Genomic DNA, 20,311 nt, shown 5'->3' with positions numbered 1-20,311 from the left:
ATCTAGTTTAAAAAGGAATTTGTGCAAGGGGCGGGGGAGGAGGGAAGCTTCAATGACCTCACTTTCAGTTTTAATATCTTGAAACCATAACTCATTAGAGAATGATGATGGATACTCTGTTAATTAGCACATGGCTAAGTTTATGTAGAATTACTAGCAGACTAAGAGTAGCAGCTAAAAGCAGAAGAGACACAGGGCAAAGCCAAATATAATGTAACCTGAAAAAAAAAAAAGATCATTCTAAGACTAATCCAGCTCTTTGACTTCTTTTATGTTTGGGAAATACTTCCAGTTTACAGAATGGAAAAAACTGAAGTCTACTGCAGAAGGAACAAAATCTTGATTTTCAAATGTGAACTTGGTTCCAGAAAGGCATTTTTATTTGGCCGCAAATGGAAATCATTAAAACTTTGAAAAGTTTTAATAATTCTAACAGTTCTTCCAAGAACCAGATATTCCTTCTCATCTCCAAATGTCTCACATTGGTTAAGGTTCAGCGTTTCTAGAGGCTTTGCTCGTCAGTCCTGCTAAATAAGGTGACATCATCGTCATATCCCGAGGTGAAATTTTCTATGTTCTCAAGTAAGACATACTTGTCATCACTGCCATTCACAGAGAACACTTCTTTCTTAGTGGATGTCAGCTCACTCCAGGTAATGTTAGTGTTTTTAAAAGCATGTAGAAGAAAGATACCATTGATAATGGTGAAGAATCCACTCAGGGTTCCGATGATATCTCCAGCTTTCATTCCATACCATTCTTGAAATAAGATGGCGGAGCAAGTCACTACCATGGATGTGAAGAACACATAATAAATGGGAGTCACAAGAGATGTATTAAAAGTGTCCAGTGCTTTGTTGAGATAGTTAATCTGTGTTGTCACTGAAAGCACAAGTACAGCCAGTAAAACAAAGACGAGGGGATGCTTGTAAACTGGCTTCCATTCCAATAGTTCCTTAATAGCAATTCCCAGGCCTTTGACAGAGGAAACTGAAAATGCTCCAATCAATGAACAGATTGAAATGTAGACCAATATATTGGTCTGTCCTTTCCTGGGAGCCACAATAAAAATCAGCACCAAGCAGATCACAAGTATGATCACAGCAAAGGAAATAAATCCTGTCAGGAACAAAAGATTTAGACTTCAGAACACGCTAATACAATCATGCCTTTGTGAAATTTTGTTAGTTCTAAGTTTAAAAGCATAGGTGTTTCAAGATGAGTGGATTAGGAAGATGTGGTATATACACATAAGGGACTATGACTCAGCTATAAAGAAAGATAAATTTTAGTCATTTTGGACAACGTGATGGAACTGGAGGGAATTATGCTAAGCAAAGTCACCTTTATGTGCAACATAGAGAAATAAAACAAAGGGTCAGATAAAACCAAACCAATAACAAACCCTATAAGTCTGACTGTAAAATTGAGGCTACCAACTCATAAGCAGGCTTGTAGGAAGTCCATTACCAAATTATTGCCAGTATCTTTTGATGAGGAGAGAAAGTAGAGCAGAATTCCAGTAAATGTTTCTTTTAGTTGAATCACAGACCTGGGTCTCTCAATTTCATTTCCATTTCATGCAAGGAAGCAACTTCTTCTTCTTTCGGGGCATGGATAACCATCACAGTTGAGCCCAGTATACTCAATATGCAGCCTATTTTCCCATGAATGTTCAAGTGTTCATTTAAAAAATAGGAAGACAATACCGCACTGTTGGTAGCAGGAAAACAAAACACTCTTAAATTATGTTTTGATTCTACAGTACCTCACAAGTCACACTGTGATTCATGCATCCCTAAATTTCAATCAACTGATTAGAACCTGTTATGTGACTCTGAAAAACTAGATTCATTTCAAAACTCAGAAATGATGATGGTCAAATCTACTTCATTACTTCCATATGTAAATAGTTTTTAAAAGAGACATTCAATAGCGCTGTGACCTTCCCATGAGGTCCTACTCAATTCATTTTCAATGTCTCCATCTTCTTCTGTAAGACCAAACAAAATGAAAGTTCTTTGCCATCTTTTGGCATGATACATGTAGGCCCCAGAAAGCTTCAAGAAAAATACATGCCTAAGGAATACCTGAACAGACCTAATATTTAGCTAATACACAATAATAAAAAAATATAGTGGTCAAAACATTGAAATATTTCCTTACTAACTGCTACTGCCTTGATACTTTTATTTGTGCCATGATCCCATTGCTTTGGTTGCCATAGACTCAGATGTTCAAGACTGCTACCACCCTGGAAAGCAGAGTATTGTCCTTCTGTTCCATCAATAGGTCTGCTGTGGAACCTGCTCACTGGCCTCCTTCACCTGATGCCCTGGCACTCTCACCAAGGCAATATCAATGCCCATTGTTCCCAAACTGTGGTCAATACCAGGTACTTGTCCAGAGTCATCCGCGTTTGGCCATCTATGAGGATTGCAGCCTCAGCTATTTATTGTTCGTTGTGTAGACATTGTTTCAAGTGCCTTATGTATATTGTGCCTTATGTATATTGTGAAGAAGGTTTAAAAAAAATGTGGATAGGCCTATTCATAAGCTTTCTACTAGAGGATGATAATGAATGGAGAATAAAAGGAAAAGAGAGCAAAAAAAAAAAAAAAAAAACACCAGTATTTAGTTATAAAATAAAAGAATCCCTGAGGCCATTGAATATATTCATTTGGGATCATAAAAAAAGACCAACCCAGAAAAATTAGACCCACATTCTATGAAACGGGAAAATGATTCCTGTTTCTAGTTCTATGGGAAACTAAGAGGTTTCCAAACAGAAGTATCCAGCTGACAATGCAAGATATTTATGAGAGTTGAAATTTAACTCAAACACTATGCTTATTCAGTCCTCTGCTATGACAACACTATGACAACAGAAAGGACTAACTGGGCTGTGCAAGTTCAGGTGACAGAGGAAAAACCCTGTTAGATTTTCTTGAATCCTCATAAGTGTAACAATTACTTTCTGTTAGCAGGAAGCCAGGCTCACTCTCAGCTTTTCTATATAACAATGAGAAAGCTTATTGATTTCCTATTTCTAATACTATTTATTGTGTAGTCTTCTCAAATTATTTTTTGTGATTTTTAAATTGTGTTTTGAGTTATGCTTCTTGTAAATGAAATATATTTTTTGTGGTTGAAGTTCATCATAGTTTTAAAATCCTTACAGAAGCCAAGCTTCTTATTGCTCACTTACCTTATAAGCACACTCAGAGCACCCAGTGGGGTGACCAAGGTGGCAGGTGCAAAACTATAAGCTGCAAAATTGGCAGCTTCTCCTGCTCCCACTGTAAATAAAGCAAACAATAGAATTAACATAAAAGATGGACTTACATATCAGAAGAACAAAAACAAATGGCACATTCAAAACATAGACATATCCCAAAGATATTACTAGATAAAGCTGAAAGGAATCACTGAACTTAGCAGATGATTGGGATAAGGGATGCAGATAAACTAGACTTACCTGGTGATACAAACTCAACTAATATAAAAACTGGTGACAGATGGATACACATTTAAAATGATGTTCAACAGAGATTTGAATTCTTTCAGTACCAAAACCATATTTGGTTACTCAGATGAAACTGAGTAGAGGTAGTTTTGGAATAATAGAAAACTGTTTGCTCAAGAATACTTTCTGTCAGGTACATTAACAAAAAATAACTTGTGAAACTGGAATGCTTTGCAGACATCTACTGTCTGGGTAGCAGTAGCCTAAAAGGCCAGAAAGCCAGGCATTTGTGACGTTCAGATGACTGGCAAGAGTAAAAGTGTCATAGCAGTTAGGAGATCCAAGAAGCTGTTTCAAGTAGTAACAATGTGCTCTTGCAAACTATTCTCAGCTAAGGAGCACTAGATCTCCATGAGCTATTGAGATGTAAATAACTTCTAGAGTGAGGGAAAATACTTCCAAGAATTGGGCTCATTTTCTGGGGCTAAGGTACTCTCATAGGTCACAGTTGAAGACTTGGCCTCAGAATGCAGTATTTTACTCTGGCAAACGATGCCAAGCAAACAGACACTGTACAGAGAGCTACTAGAACAGATAAAAGATGTCTGGCTACTATGCTCTTCTTCCATTCCTGCCCCATACCTGGCTAATCTAGAGGAGTAGTCAGTTTTAGAAAAATATTATAAGACAAGTCTAAACTCACAGAAGAATTAGAAGACTGCTTTCTTAAGCAGAGCTATGTAGTTTTCTTAGAAGTTCAACTTTTCCTTAAATATTTAACATTATTTGTATTTTTATCTCCCTAGACAGCTTCCCAGGAAAATATTAATTTCATGAATAAAGTATTATATGTTTGCCAGTAGATAAAATCTCTAAACATGGAGACATGTTCTTCACTTTTCAAAACTGGCATAAACTTTGTACATGATGAATCATAAATGTAGCCTATATGGTATAATATTCTCTTTACATTTTCATTCTATTGTGTGGGTGGGGGGGGCATAAGTAAAAGAGAGAGAAATGAGAGTCATCCCAACATTTGTCTAGAAACTTTCCAATATAGTTGTTTTCAATTTTTATTCAAATGAAGAAAATAGATGTTAAAATAAGTTTTATTCATCCTTTTGTAACAGGGTGGTCCCCAGGAAAGGGGGAGGTTCCCTGCCCCTCCCAAGGGAGGGTGGAGCTGAGCAGGAAGAGGAGAAGCTGCAGAAGAGACTGAGGAAGGAAGCAGGATGGAGCCAGAAGACCTGGAGGAGGTGCATGGAGCCGAGAGACACGTGAAGAAACTGCGCTTGTCTTTTGGTCGTGGACTGGGTGACACAGATGTGGGTGAGACCCGTGGGGAGGTGACAATGGCAGCTTTTATCTGGATGTTGATTTTGCTCTTTTCCTTCCGGGCTTGTCTAGTTGTTTATGACCCTTTTCTGTGGGTCCCCACTGGAAGATGCTTTAGACTTGTGGCAGGCTTTGGGGCCTTGCTCTGGGCCAATCCCATTTGGATGGACTTTTACCCACGAGGGGACGGGTAACTCTGGGTGCTTCATTTAGAAACTAGACTCTTTGCCTTACCTGTATTGTTTCCTAGTTTTATTAAAGTTCCTTCCCATTAAAGTCTCCTGTGATTTGTGTTGATGAGGCGGATGGCAGAACCCATGTAGAATAGGCAGGTTTGTGGGGTTTGCGCTGCCCCTCTCCCTGTCCTATAACACTTTTAGATTCTACTATTTATTAAAAAAAATCATCATTTTTACAGAGAGCTCAGAAATACTAAAATACATTACTTGGCATAGAAAAATAAATGAAAGTTTTAAGGCTGCAGAGGGAGATGACTAGCAAAGTGGTATGAAATTCAGTATATGAGGTTTGCCTTTTGAAGTTTCAGGTTTGGGATTTAAAAAAAAATCAGAGGTGTTAGAGGGAGAGAGAAATCTGCAAAAATGCCTTATGGAGAAAACACTGCCTTCTATTGGACAGATATCACATAAGCATTATGAAAGTGCTTCACATCCTAGAGTCTCTTAACCTTCAGGGCAAGTCAGGAAGGAAGAACAGTGCTGACATCCTCAATCTTTTCTCCATTTCTTAGTGCTAAAAAGCTAATTTATCCATGTTTGGGTCTTGGCCAAGAAGATGTACCCATTCCTTATAAAATATATGGCTAGAATAATGGGATTCAAGTTAGGAGTGGGGAAAATGTGGGAGGAATGCATTTTCCCCAATTGTTCCTGGGAATGAAATACAAGAGAAAGGGGAAGTTGGTGCTAAGATAATATTTCAAATATTAACTTTTCCCCTTGCATTCCAAGGCAGTAATGAGAGGACAGGTGGAAAGAGTAAAAATGACTTTTAAATTTTAGGTCTCATTATATATAAGGTAATATATTATACAGGTATTAAAATTTCTAGACTTAAATCCTTATCAGAAGGATAATTTAATCATTTTTGAACAATTTTGTGCAATGTATCTATCATTTTACAAGCAAACGCCACTCTCAGCATTAGGAACTTACTTGAGAGTAACCCCGCCCACCAGAGCCATTCCTTGAGGTAAGAATGTCCACCTTGCCCTGTAAAATAAAAAAATTAAGTTCTATATTAGAGAAAGAAGGTTTGAAGAATCTATTTCTAGGAAAGGTACTAGCTTATGGTTGACAAGACTGATGAGTGAGGACACCTAGTCTTAGAACATATCTACATGTTTATTTCCAATGGTTTAACTCTTCTATCACCTCTGATTTCGACAGAAAGTCAGTCTTTTCATGCAAGAAAATTTTATTTCATCATTAGGACTGTATTTATGCCAGTGTTGTGAACCCTGAATACTTCATTTCAGTCACAGTTAAAATTAAAGACCAAAAACCACAAATTGTAAATAATATTGGTACCTAATGAGGATCTTAATGGGAAAAAAGATGGCTGGCAAGGAAGTTTTTGAGATTTTGGATAGTCAATTAGAGAATAAACATTAGCCAGCTAGATTCCATTTATTCTCTTCCCAGGCATCCTGAGATTGAACTGCTGTCCTGTTTAATGAAAAGGACAAAAAATTTCCCTGAGGTATTCTAAACCTTACCCTCCTGTTACCATAATCATGACCTTCAGTCACATTTGTTATAGAACATGTTATTTTCTCACCAATTTTAATGTACTTAAACCTGTGAATTGGATACGATTCTGTCATAATTAAACTAAACAGTTACATTTGCTGTAAAGATTATCTAGCCAGAGAGTTAACTATGTGTATTTGGAATTTTCTTACAAAATTTGCAGGTGACTAAATTGAAAACATATTCTGATATAATTTCATAATCTGTTTTTATTTTTTTAATTAATAAATTTTATTTTTATATTCCTCATACAATTGCAATCCCCCCATTCTGACCCCAACATAATCTGTTTTTAAAAACAGTAATATATCACAAATGCATTCTCATGTCCTTCAATAATAGTTGAATATTCATATTCATGCATATAGCTTAACACAGTCATATATTACCATATAGAATTCATAGGTTTATAGATTTCTTCTCATTGTCTAAAACTCTTAAATAAATATACTGGCATATAAATCTAGGTTTGATCCCTATTCTTAAGATAAGTTTTCAGAAGTATTAGGTTTTAAGGCATCTAACATTTTCAGGAACGTTTGTACCCACCTACATACACTGCCTCCAGTAACATTTGCGAGGGCTATTTATTCCCCACAGTCTCTTGGAAATGCAGGGTATTATCTTTTTGTTTTGTTTTGTTTTTAGATATAATGGACATATAAATATTATCTTTTAAAGAAAAAACCTTATTAAAATGTAACAACTCAGGAGTTCATTGTTATGTAGCTGATATCTTTGCCCGTACTAGTGACATGTTTACTTAGGTGTGTTTACTGGCCCATTGCATTTTCTTATTTTGTAAGTTTCTTATTTATATGCTTTTCCTATTTTCTGTTAGGGTATTAATCTTTTTTATGTTGACTATAGTTACTCTTTATAATTTATGGAACTTAACTAATGTTTACATATATATTTTTAAATTGATTAATTTTTTGTTCTTAATTTTTCCTTTCTTTTTAAAATTAAGATAACAGTGGTTTACAACACTGTATATTCTTCAGAGGTATAGGATCACTCCCCTTCAGATGTGTGTTGCCATACACATCTACCAGGGATCTCATAGTTCTCTACCATAATCCACTGGGCCTACTCCACAATTTGCTCTCCACTTTCTAGCCTCCCCTCTGAAAATCTCAATTCTACAGTCAGATTTCTAGGGTTTGGTACTGGTTTTGTTTTGTCATATTTTGAAATCTCCCCTCAACCCCCCGTATGTCATTTATTTTTTCTTTTCAGTGTTTCCATGTAGGAATTTTTTTTTTTGTCATTCCAAATAATTTCTTCCTTTATGTAGAATAGATTTTTTTCCTTATTTCTTGCTTAGAAAAGTTTTAGGTTTTCAAAAAATTATTTCATTTTAAATTTAATTATAACAACTCAATGGGACTTATTTTGCTGAATGATATAAAGTAAAACTCTTACTTTTTTCTTCTCTAATTTTTGTCAACTATTTCAATACTTGGATTGAATAAATCATCTTTTCTCTAGTGGAAAATCATATATTAAATTGTTAGGTGTACTTGGGTCCCCTTAAGAGTTTTCAATTTTCTTTGATTGTTTTGTCTATCTTTCTTAAAATGCAAGTACCAAGCTCTTTCAATTAATACAGAATTGCAGTATGTTTATGTTCTGATAGTGCAAATCTCCCTTTCAACAGTACTCTTTCACAAACTTGTTTGAGCAATTTATAGATTTTTTTTTTACAGATGTTTATTTTTTCATGCAAACCTCAGGATAATTTTTATAATATATTTGATAAGAAAAAATAGAAAATTTATGGTTAATGAAGGATAATCAAGCAGGGATGCTCAACATGTGACATGTTATTATAAATAGCAACCTAATTTTATTACTACTAATTTATTGATTTAACAGATATTTATTGGGTGCTAAACACTATGGTAGGAAAGGTTCCTGCTCTTGTGAACACACTGTCAATAACCAAATAAACATGTTGATAACAAGTATTCAAACAATAAATGTAAAATGACAAATTATTACAGGCACTATGAAGGAAATTCATAGTGAGAAAAGAGATAACAATGATTCCATTGTTCATCTTATAAGTTTTTGTTTACTTTGTTTTATTAAGGTAACATACAGGAAAATATGCATGAGGGAGACCTCCCAAAGGAGGGGGTCAAGGAAGGTCTTTCTGGGGTGGTATCTAAGCTGAAACCTAAAAGCTGAGACAGTCAAATGAAAGGCTGGGAAAAGAGTTTCAGAAAAAGAGACCGTGAGATGGGACAACCTTGGCGTCTCCTGGAACAAGAGAAAAATAGGGGGGGTGTTGAAAGATGAAGGTGGAGAGGTAACAGGGACCATTTTATGCAGATCAGATTGTGGAAAGATACTGGGATTTTATTCTGAGCGCAGAGAAAAGTCACTGACATGTTTCATGCACTGGGTAGCAGGACCTAATCTTGAATATTGAAAATGCAGTCTAAAGCTATGAAAGAAGAACCCACACCACACAGTAAGCAAGAATTTCAATTTCAACCTAAAGGAGACATAGTTGGTTCCATCTTGGAAAGCTGATAAGAGACCTGCTAAGAAGAGAGAGAAGAGGCTAAAATAAAAAGAGGCAATAAAATATTATTGCTATAGCATTATGGGTTTACAAGAGGATTAGAAACTTAAATTCAGTAGTTGTATCTGATTCTTACCAGCTCTAGTAAAGCCCTTGTTGGCCAGTTGTAAGAGACCCTTCTTCTTCAATATGAAGCTGGAGCCAATAAAAATGCTGGAACTTACTGCCAGCACCAGGCCCACATAAAGACTGTATTTGTTTTCAGCCTTTGCAGAAATGTTCAGATTGGTTATGCTGGCATTCAGGTCACTGTACAGGACAGAAGAAGCCAGCTGTTCTGACACATTTGTGATTTCACACCAAGCCTGGGAGGAGTTTGAACAGACCAAAGATAGCACATAGCCTGAAAAAAAAGGAAAGAAGGAAATGTCAACAAACAAGGAGAGGTATCAGTGTTGATGCCCTTTCTGCAAGAAAGAGAAAGTTGAGTAGACAGAATTGAAACACTTTTCTTAAATGCACTTAAAAACTTTTTTTTTTTTAATGCATTAAGGGAAGTCCAAAGGCCTAAGAATATATTCAGTTTGGTTCACAGGGTTTCTTAAAAATATTTAGCTGTTATCATTTTAATAAGAGAATTCACCTACAAAAAGAGATGTCACCTGAAGGTCTGCATTCCTCTTATAAATTGGAAAATCTGGCAAAACTTGCTTACGGTGGTTCCAGCAACACAGCAGGCAATGGGTGCAGCACCTAGCTATTTAGACCTGGCTTGTACTCAGCTATTCCCAACAGGGCCCTCACATGCATTTCCCCCTTTCGCATTATCAACATGTCTCCTGGAAAGCAGTGTCTGTGACAACTGAATGTAGCAAAAGGGCATTGCAACTGCACCAATTTCTTCCCAGAAAATCTAGCTAACTCATTTGGTGGGGTATCAGTTGTGCATTTCAAAAGACATGTTTCAAGCTGGGTTTATTTGTTGGTAATTCTTTCCCTGAAGAGAATTATTTTTGAGATTTATTTTAACCCACCTGCTCCTAAATAAAATAGTATCTAATAGAAAAGTAAATTAAACATCAGGATTTTCTTAAAATAGGAATCAAATAAGCATGTTAATCCACTGAACCAGATCCATTATAACAAGTACTTAGGAATTTAGACGTTAAATGCTAAACACAAAATGAAAAATGTTACACGGTATAAGAAACTTTAAATAATCTGTTCTATTGAAAAATTGCTAAGAAGGTGACATTTTCACTAGATTTTCTGTCTTCTCAACTTTTTTCCTTTTAAAAAGCATATTTTCCTGTATGTTACCTTAATAAAACAAAGTAAACAAAAACTTATAAGATGTTCAATCTCAATCATAATAATACATAAAAGGCATATTTTCCCATTAGTCATTACCCTAAACAGAAAAGGGCATAGACAACATAAGAACAATTTTAGAATTCAACAAAAAAGTCAGCTTTATATTTCAAATATCTTAAGAAGGCATCACAAAACAACAAAAGATAGTTTGACCAAATGATGTCTTAGCAATAAAGCTTTATTAACTGCATCTATGCCTCACTGGCAAAACATTATGAAATCATCTGAATTTTATCACATACAAAGTTAAGAAGCAACCATGAAGTGCAGATCTAGAAAAGGAAAAATGATCTAATTCAAGTTTTTCATGATAAATATCCCATTTATCTCTGTAACTTGAAAATGAAGCATCTTTAATTTGATAATATAGTATAAATTCTGAGACAAAACTTATAAATATTCCAAGGACAGCAATACCACTTCAGGGATAATCTTTACACTGTGGGATTTTAGTCAGAGTGTTTTAGTGAAAATTGCAGCAAGTTTGCAAGCCAACTAGCTCTTGCTAATCTTATTCTGGGCACTGTTCATGTCATCTAAACTCCAAGAATGGAAAGCACCCTTCGACAGTAAGAGTTTCACTCCTATTAATTCCTCAGAAAACATCTGATTTGACTTTCCAGTAAATTCAGTGGCTGCATCAATGTCTCTTCCTGTGTAGTTAACATAACCATTCCAAAACTTCATCTCTGAAAATAGTGTGGGTGGAGCTCATTCCAGTCAAACAATATTCTCTCTAAGATGTTGACATAGCAAAATGTTCCTGACATTTTAAGGGCTGTGGAGGCAGAGGGTGATAAGGGATAGCATATTATTATTATCTTTGTTGTATTGTACAAGTTCTTGCAGTGAAAGACATTAACATTCCAAGATTTATGGCAGTAATAAAAAGTAATAAAAAAAGTAATAAAAATATTGTCTAAGTTACTGACCTTAGAATTTAAATTGTTTTATGTTTTGGGCCATGTTAAGGACAGAGCCTATAGCAGACTGAAGGACGGAATGAGAAGGGAGTGAATGGTGGGTGTGGGGGTGTGTAGAAGGGAAAGATGGGTGAACAGGACATGTGGGCTGGGACTTTAGAGTGTTTCCAAGATATCTGAAAATTTCATTTGGCTTCTTAAGATTCCAGTAAGCATGGTAACTATCCAGGAAGTTTAATCCAGACTTTAATTCAACATTGAAAGAGGAAAATTGTCACATTCATTATTTTTCATTTTAATAGACACTGAATAGCCCTTTAAAATGATTATGCCAATTTATACTCTGCTAGCAGGGAGTATGTATTACTTCTTAGATGTTGTTATTATTTATTTCTTAGATGTTGTTATTATTTATTTTTCTGATTACTGAGGAATTAATATTTCACAAACAGTTATTAAGTATAAACAAAAAGAACTCAGGGGCCTCCCTGGTGGCAGAAAGGGTTAAGCACAGCACTATGAAGCAATCCGCAGCCACTGTGGCACAAGTTCGATCCCCGGCCAGGGAGATACCCACATGGCACAGCAGACCTCTCCTGACTCACCCGCTGTTCCCCTCAGCAGTATATTTCAGTCAGTCTGCTTGTTCTGCTCCTTATTCTGTCTCTGGTGAATCCTCTCATCCCCCCACACCTCTGGCCTGTACCCCAGTTCTTGCATGCATAAATAAATATATCTTTTTAAAAAAGAAGAAAAAAAGAAAAAGAATTCAATATACACAATACACTGATCACCCAATTTAAGAAATAAAAACATCACCCCTCAGAGGTAATGGCTCTCTCTTTTGAGTTTCCTGCTTCAAATTCTTTTGTTGAAAAAAATTATTTCCCTAGATGATTATCTTTTCAAACAATAAATTGGTTAGTTTTGCCTCTTTTATATATAAAAATATAATCATGTAGTATATATTCTTTGGTGACTTGTTTGTTTTTGAGATTTGTCAGTGTAGATACCTGTAGCTGCAGGGTTTGTTCTTCCCACTGTGATAGGATTCTACTATATGACCATCTCACAATTAATTTATTATTTTGTAGTCGGTGGGCATTGGGTAATATCCAGTGTTTTTCCCCTTCCAACTAGTAAGGTTAATGTTGTCAGTTATGGTGAAGCATGTGTAATTAATTTTTGATGATGTCTGACAACCTTTGATCCTACAAAAATAAATTTCATATGGTTCAAATTAATCCATATCTTCTACGTATAGATGTGAAAGTTTACTTACCCAGACAGCTTAAAAATATAAAGGTTAAATTTTATAGGACTTATATGCCTTCCACAGCTTAGGCTTTAACATAAATACTTGTAATTATGGGGGAGTTGAGTTCTCACTCTTGGTTTCTGTTTCCTCATCTCTAAAATGAGGGGGTTTGACTATATGATTCTGAAGATGCCTTCTAAATTTTGTGGTTTGGTCATAAGCTATCTGTGTTCCCAGGATAATTTACTTACAACCCTGGTACCTCATAAATGTTGCTGATGGGCCAGCTCTAAACTCATATGGACTTGTAGTTGGAAGATCCTTTCAAGAAACTGATGCTGAGACTCCAAGTGACTTGCCAAAGTCACAACTGCCAAAACTGGAGCCAACTAATTCAATTCCCAACCTAGTGTTCTTTCTTATTTCAAAAAAGTAAAAACACAAACACACAAAGTACAAATAAAGCCAGCTGTAAATTATTATTAATGCTTATACCAACATGAAATGTTGGGAAGAATTTTTCAAGTACAATTTGCCTATAGAGAAAAATCATCTAATTTGTTCAGTTTTTTACATGAAGGAGGGAATATTTTCTTAAGAAATCAGAGATTACATAAAACTATATTTTTAATCACTGCAGGATAGTTCCACTTTGAGGAAATCTTTGTCTCGCCATCTATTCCATGTGTTATTTGGATTATTATTCAGCAAAGATTCACTCCTTTGCTCCTCAGAATGTGGGCAGTGTATTCTTCCCCTGATGTGATTTATTTACTGGACTGGAATTGACTTGGAAGTCAATGGCGGGGGCGGGGGTATAAGCACAGGTGATGTGAGGAGAGGATCCAAATGCACCTTTGTGTTTGGGTTTACTTTCTTGCATTTCCGTGTTTGTTAGGAATTGAGCTTCCCTGGATACTGCTGCCCCTTGTAGCTGAGCCCCCAAAATAAAACACATAGAGTAGATCTGGGCTCACCCCACATGAAGGAGCCAAACACAGGTGAACATGTTGCCTGATTCAGATCAAACCCAGGTGGACCCAGATTAGATCAGTCAACCATCAACTGACCTACAGGCACTGATGCACAAATATGATGTCTGGGTTCAGCCGCTGAGTTCTGGGTTGTGTGTTATTAGCCACAGCAGACTGACACATCTGCCTATTCACATTAGCAAAGGAAAGAATGAATGAACTCTTGTGTCCCTTCCAATTTGTTCTTCAATTATCAGCCAGTGTGAATCAGATAATGTCACTCCCTTACTTAATCCTCACCCTCAATGATTTTTCATTGCAATTGTAACAAAAATCTAAACTCCTAATCCTGAACATTTTTTTTATTAAGATTTATCCATTCATGCATACAAGAACTGGAGAACAGGCTAGAAGTGGGGGAGGTGAGACAGAGCAGGGAACAGAACAGGCAGACCAACTGAAATACACTGCTGAGGGGAGCAGTGGGTGAGCCAGGAGAGATCTGCTGCGCCATGTGGGTAGCTCCTTGGCTGCGAACTCGTGCTGCAGTGGTTGTGGATAGCTCCATAGGTTGTGTCTTAACCCCTGTGCCACCAGGGAGGCCCCTAATCCTGGACTTTTTTTTTTTAAGATTTATTTATTTATTTATACAAGCACTGGGTACAGTCAGAAGCGCTGGAGGGTGAGAGAATTCGCCAGAGCCAGAGCGGGGAGCAGAGCAGGCAGAAGGACCGAAGTACACTGCTGAGGGGAGCAGAGGGCGGCAGGAGAGGTCTGCGCCCCATGTGGGACCCTCCTCTGGTGGCCAGGGAGCAGCCGGGGATCGAACCGGCGCTGCAGAGGCTGCGGGCAGCTTCGCAACCCAGCGCTCAACCGCTGCGCCACCGGGGAGGCCCTGGACTTTTTTTTTTTTTTTTTTTAAAGATTTATTTATTTATGCATACAAGAACTGGGGTACAGGCCAGAGATACAGGGGGTGAGAGGATCCACCAGAGACAGAGCGGGGAACAGGACAGACTGACTGAAATACACTGCTGAGGGGAGCAGCAGGCAAGAGAGGAGAGGTCTGCTTCACCATGTGGGTTGCTCCCTGGCCGGCTGGGGATTGAACTTATGCTGTGGAGGTTGTAGATTGCTTCATTGTGCAGTGCTTTACCCCTTGCGCCACCAGGGAGGCTCCCTAATCCTGGACTTTTAAAAAACTTTATGTGCTTGAAGTCTGCACACCTCTCTCTTACCCATTCTCTGATATAACACTAAAAAGTCATCCAATTTAGTTGATTCAATAAATATTATGTAGTTACTATCAGGTATTTTCTAGAAGCTGAGGATACAATAGCTGAGGATACAATATGCAATGTATACATAATTAAACAAAATTCCTGCTCTCTTATATTCGTTCTAAGAGGGGGGTAAATGAAACATACAAATGAATTAATAAACACATGATACGTTGAGTGTCACAGATAGCAGTAAAAGAAGCAAGCACAAAGGAACACTTTTTCAAAAACAACATTAAACAGAAGAACTTCTCTGCAGGTGAAAAATCAAAAACCCTGAGTCAGGAATGTGCTTGTGGGGTGGAATGTATGTGGGGTGAGGGAGGGAGATGGTCTGAGCTGAGGTTGAAGGTGGTGGAGAACAAGATCAGGTAGATAAGGTCTGATTTTGGCATTTTGCCTCCCCAAATTCTATAATGACTTCCCTTATGATTCAGAAAAAAATCCCAAATCCCCACTACAGTCTACAAGGACCTGTAGAATCCTTCAGTTATCTCTCTGAGCTCATTCCCTACTGTTATTTGTCTTTTTTTCCTTCCCAATTCCTTTTATAGACTAAATTCCTTTTCCTTGTAAGGCTTTTAAGAATTGGCTACTTCATCCAGTAGCTGGCTGGCTAGCTTTCTTCCAAAGCTGGGCTCTCATGTAATGCCACCTTCTTGGAAAGACTCTCTTTGCCTTCCCAATCTAAAGTACTCAGTCACTTTTCATCATATTGCCTTATTTAATAAAACCCATCAAACAAACTTCTTCTTACCGCTTAATTGTGACTTTATAACAGCTTTGTGTATTCATATAGCCATTTCATTTATTCACACAACAAAACAGTTGTTGAAAATCTACCATGCAAGGCAGGCACCATGTTAGGTATTCATGTATTAACACTCAGCAAATTCTTATACAGCGTCACCTGCGTGCCAGGCCCTATCCTAGGAACTGATGAGAGTGATCACCGAGGCAGGTATGAGCACGGAACTGACAATTTTAATAAGAGCACCAATAAACAGGACTAAGAGGAGCTTAATACGAATAACGTAGGGCAAACAACTTAGAGAATAAAAATGAGAAATAATTTTGAGCAAATTGGGAAATCAAATCACAGTAGACATATCTACATATAAACTCCAATAGGGGGGCCTCCCTGGTGGCGCAAGGGGTAAAGTGTCAGCACTATGAAGCTATCTGCAGCACGAGTGCAGCACGAGTTCGATCCCCTGGCAGGGAGCAACCCACATGGCGCAGCAGACCTCCCCTGACTCGCCCATGGCTCCCCTCAGCAGTGTATTTCAGTCTATCTGCCTATTCTGTTCTCCATTCTGTCTCTGGTGAATCCTCTCACCCCCCACACCTCTAGCCTGTACCCTAGTTCTTGCATGCATAAATAAATAAATCTTAAAAAAATAAAATAAAATAAACTCCAATAGGGCTGGGTAAGAAGTATATTATTTCAATTCACTAAAGTAACATTGAAAGGATACTTTTGATTTTTTTAAAAAAGCTAAAAACTGTATCTTTAAATAAAAACTTTCCTCTATCAGTGTGTTTGGAAGCTACATAATCTAGGAGGACTATTAACCAACAGATTTCCTATATAAAGTGCTGCTGTTTTCATACTTTATAATCTAGTATAAAAGTTACTAAATTATAAAAGATAAAATCTTCTTGAAATTAAAAAGAAAAGTTTTAAAGAATGAAGATGCAGGAAAGGAACCTAAGGAATAATTATTTCAATAAGCAGACATTTATATCAAGGTTTTGAATAACAATCAGGACAATTCGTATTAAATAGGAGACTAAACAATTAATAGCATTTTGTTTTCTGAACAACCTAATAGAGAATTTTTACTATCTTTTTTTTTTAAAGATTTATTTATTTATGCATACAAGAACTGGGGTACAGGCCAGAGGTGTGGAGGGTGAGAGGATTCACCAGAAACAGGGTGGGGAACAGAACAGGCAGATTGACTGAAATACACCGCTGAGGGGAGCAACAGGCAAGACAGGAGAGGTCTGCTGCACCATGTGGGTCAGCTCCCTGGCTGGGGATCTGACTCGTGCTGCAGAGACTGCAGATTGCTTCATAGTGCGGTGCTTAACCCCTTGCGCCACCAGGGAGGCCCACTACCTTTTTTTGTGTACGTAGAGGAACTGGGGTGTAGGCCCAAGGTGCAGGGGGGAAGGGTGGTGGTGGTGAGAAGATTCACTGGAGACAGAGTGGGAGGGAGCAGAGCAGGAAGATTTACTGAAATACATTGCTAAGGGGAGGAGCAGTCCAGACAGGAGAGGTCTGCTCTGCCATACGTGGACCAGCATCCTATGCTGGTCAGGGACAAACTCAGGCCTTAGTGGTGATAGTGCTGAGACTCAGCTCCAAGACCACCAGGGAGGCCCCAATTTTTACTACCTTGAAGCACTTTTGAATACAGTACTTTGAAATCTATGGTAGGGGTGTCCCTGGTGGCGCAAGCACTGTGAAACTATCCACAGCCTCTGCAGCTCAAGTTCCATCCCCAACCAGGGAGGTACCCACATGGTGCAGCAGACCTCTCCTGTCTCGCTCTGCTGTGCTTCACCCCTTGTGGCACCAGGGAGCCCCCATCTATGTTTTAAAAGTAAAAACTGAATTATGGGGTCAACTTTTTCTTCATGGAAGTCCAATTGGAATGTTCTTCCGTCAGATCTCATGATGGACTCCTGGTCATTTGGGTGCTAGCTTCTGTTACTTTCTGTAAGGAACTTTCCATGAGTGCCCAATCCAAACATTCTAACTCTCTCAATACATTTCCCATGGCACTCATCACTCTTCGAATGTCCTTTTTTATTTATCTCTTCCTGGCATATTATCTGCCATTAGACTGTCAGTAAGCTACACGGGACCAGAAACTTGGCCTAGAGCTTAGGGCCAGATTTTCTTGCAAATTCTTCTATACTAGCACCTGGATCAGTGGCTAGGACATGGGACTCTTGGATGAATGAATAAATGAAAAACTGAGTCTTTCCTCCATATCAGGCTCTGAACTATCTGCTTTGTATACAATCCCACCTGCATCTATGCCTCACAATTGTAAGAACTATTCCCAGTTTACAGATGAATAAAGATTCAAGGGCTCTAAATCAAAGCTGAGAAGAATGATGCTAAAGCTAATCTCTTCCCACCACTGTTGATAATGTAGATTTGATTTCTCTCCTTTCTTTCTCACTAGTCTTCCAGACAATTAACTACCACAATGAATCCCAGGTATTAAACATCCAACTTGAATACTTCTTGTTGGAACTAATGCATGAGCAAAGCAGGAAAAACATCTGGATGTTTAAACAAGTAGGTGTAATGAACACACACCCTCCAACATACAGATCCTTGGACAAACAAGGAAGATGGGTTAGCAGTCGGACTTATGGTTTAGGTATTAATTACACAAAGGTCATACAAACTGACTCTGTAAGAAATTCTTCTAGATCTAGCTGCCCAGGCAACCACTAACCACTTTCAACTTTTTGGCTCTCCCCTCTCCTGCCCACCCTTCCCCCGCCCTTTTTTTTTTTTTTTTTTTTAACACTCCAAGGAATACTCGGGAAGAGCCAAGCTAGATCACCGAGAAAACTGCTGGCAACTTTGGAAAAATATATTTCTTCCCATGCTTCGCACTTCGCCCTCCCTCTTTGCTTTCCAGGAAAATTAGAAATCGGCTTTCCCTTGACACTGAAAATCGTCCCTGCCGCGGAGCGCAGAGCGCCCCTACCAGCTCTCCACACGCGCTCCCCTCGGGGGTATGGTAGAAAGTGGGCTAGTGTTGTAAAAACCTAGCAAAGGGGAATAAGGGAGGTGTCGCACAGGTGTCGTCTGGGGGGGGGGGGGGGAGCGGGAGGGGCTGAAACCCCAGCCCAGCCAACAATGACAAACCTCCAAAGGACAGCGCCCAACACAGCCGAATGACTGCGCAGCGAGTCAGACACGAGCTAGTGGGGTGGGAGATACTTTCAACTCAAAGAAAGAGAAACCTGTGCGGCCCAGGTGGGTCCAGCGCCCTCGGGGTCCAGGATGCCCGACCTTCTACGGCTTTGACCCTCGAGGAGCCAGCGCAGGACACAACCCCGGGCGTGTGCCGGGTCTCTGGATCCGCCCTCTGTCCTCTAGGGGTGTGCACCGCGGACTCGAGATGTGAGTCAGAGGAAAACACCTTTCTCAAATCAGAGTTGGAAGTCTTTCCTTAATTTCCCCGTCTCGAAACTCAGCATGCTGGAATTTACGTGGTAGACCAGGATAGGAGCCACGTTAAGTCTTACAGGACTCAGGCTGTCCCACAGAGGCTGGCATATTGCAGACGCGGAGACAGGTTTGTTGACTGACTGGCTGACGGAGAGGCAGTCTGGCTGAGTAAACACCTGAACGAATGCTGTGAGGGTGGGCTTATTCCTTCTCCGTCTCCACTAGCACCCGGACTGCCCACCCTTTCTCACCCACACCCAGGTGCTAGGTCCCCCGGCTCGAGACAGACACTGACCTTCTCGGCAGGGCTCTCCGGGCGGCAGCCTCACCTGTGTCCCCATGGCCCCCGGACGGGGCTCCCTGGGTGCCGCAGTCCCTTCCTAGCCTCGGCTGCTACTTGCTCAGGACCCACGATCCGGAGGAGCTGCGGGGTCACAGTTGGGCGCTCTGACCCCGCCCCGCGCCGGCTTCGCCAATGGAGATTGCGGGGTGGGGCCTTCTTGGGAGCCGCGCCCCGCAGTGGGATGCGCCTTCTCGTGCGCCGCGGGGGCCGGGGGTCTTGGTCACCCGAGTGGCCGGCGGGAACTCCAACTACCTTTCCACGCCGTGGAGAAAGCACTGACACAACTCACAGGGTAAAGGCGCTCTTCGCAGGGTGGCGGCCTCTGAGCCAATCCTTCTGGTAGCTGGTGGCAGGAGGCTGTGCGGGGGGCGCCGCTTCGCTCCCCACCTGGACGTCCAAGTATATCCGGCCCCTGGATTCTGAGCGCCCTGCCTGGAAGCTTTTAGTGAGCAAGTGGCTGGGCTCTGGAATTCTGTCCCGATCCTCAAGCTAACGTTTATTCTGGGGACTTTAGAATTAGACTTTGCCCTCCTGTGTTATTATCAGTTTTTCCTGCTGTCCGTCTGCTTCACCCTCCCGACGCCCTCACCCCCTTTTCTGAATCATAGAGTTATTGACAACGAACCCTAAGGAAAGACGATGCACAAACTAATAATATAGCTAAAATTTACTGCAATATATTCTTGCTTTATCATGGCATGCAAGCGCTTTATATGCGGTAACTCGTTGCGTCTCCAAACATCGTCTGTGAATCCCCAGTTTACGCAGGAGGGACCAGAGGCAAAGAGTAAAGTTAACTTACTTAACCAACTAGTCAATGAAACCCTTGGTCGCAGGCTATTA

General features: G+C 39.5%; 1 protein-coding gene across 1 annotated transcript; it reads right to left on the bottom strand.

The window, feature by feature from the left end:
* Positions 1-370: 370 nt before the first annotated feature.
* On the bottom strand, positions 371-19,466 carry NIPAL1 (NIPA like domain containing 1). Its single transcript, XM_037529792.1, has 6 exons — positions 19,421-19,466; positions 9,246-9,512; positions 5,980-6,036; positions 3,209-3,299; positions 1,553-1,713; positions 371-1,119 (listed from the first exon to the last, which is right to left on the bottom strand). The coding sequence occupies exons 1-6, from the start codon at positions 19,464-19,466 to the stop codon at positions 503-505; spliced, it is 1,239 nt and encodes a 412-aa protein (XP_037385689.1). The 3' UTR covers positions 371-502.
* Positions 19,467-20,311: the final 845 nt, after the last annotated feature.

The sequence above is a fragment of the Talpa occidentalis genome, unplaced genomic scaffold (genome assembly GCF_014898055.3).
Source record: "Talpa occidentalis isolate TD23 unplaced genomic scaffold, MPIMG_talOcc4v2.1 talOcc4.6, whole genome shotgun sequence".
In the NCBI taxonomy this organism is placed as follows: Eukaryota; Metazoa; Chordata; class Mammalia; order Eulipotyphla; family Talpidae; genus Talpa; species Talpa occidentalis.
This window is presented reverse-complemented; position numbering and strand designations above follow the sequence as displayed.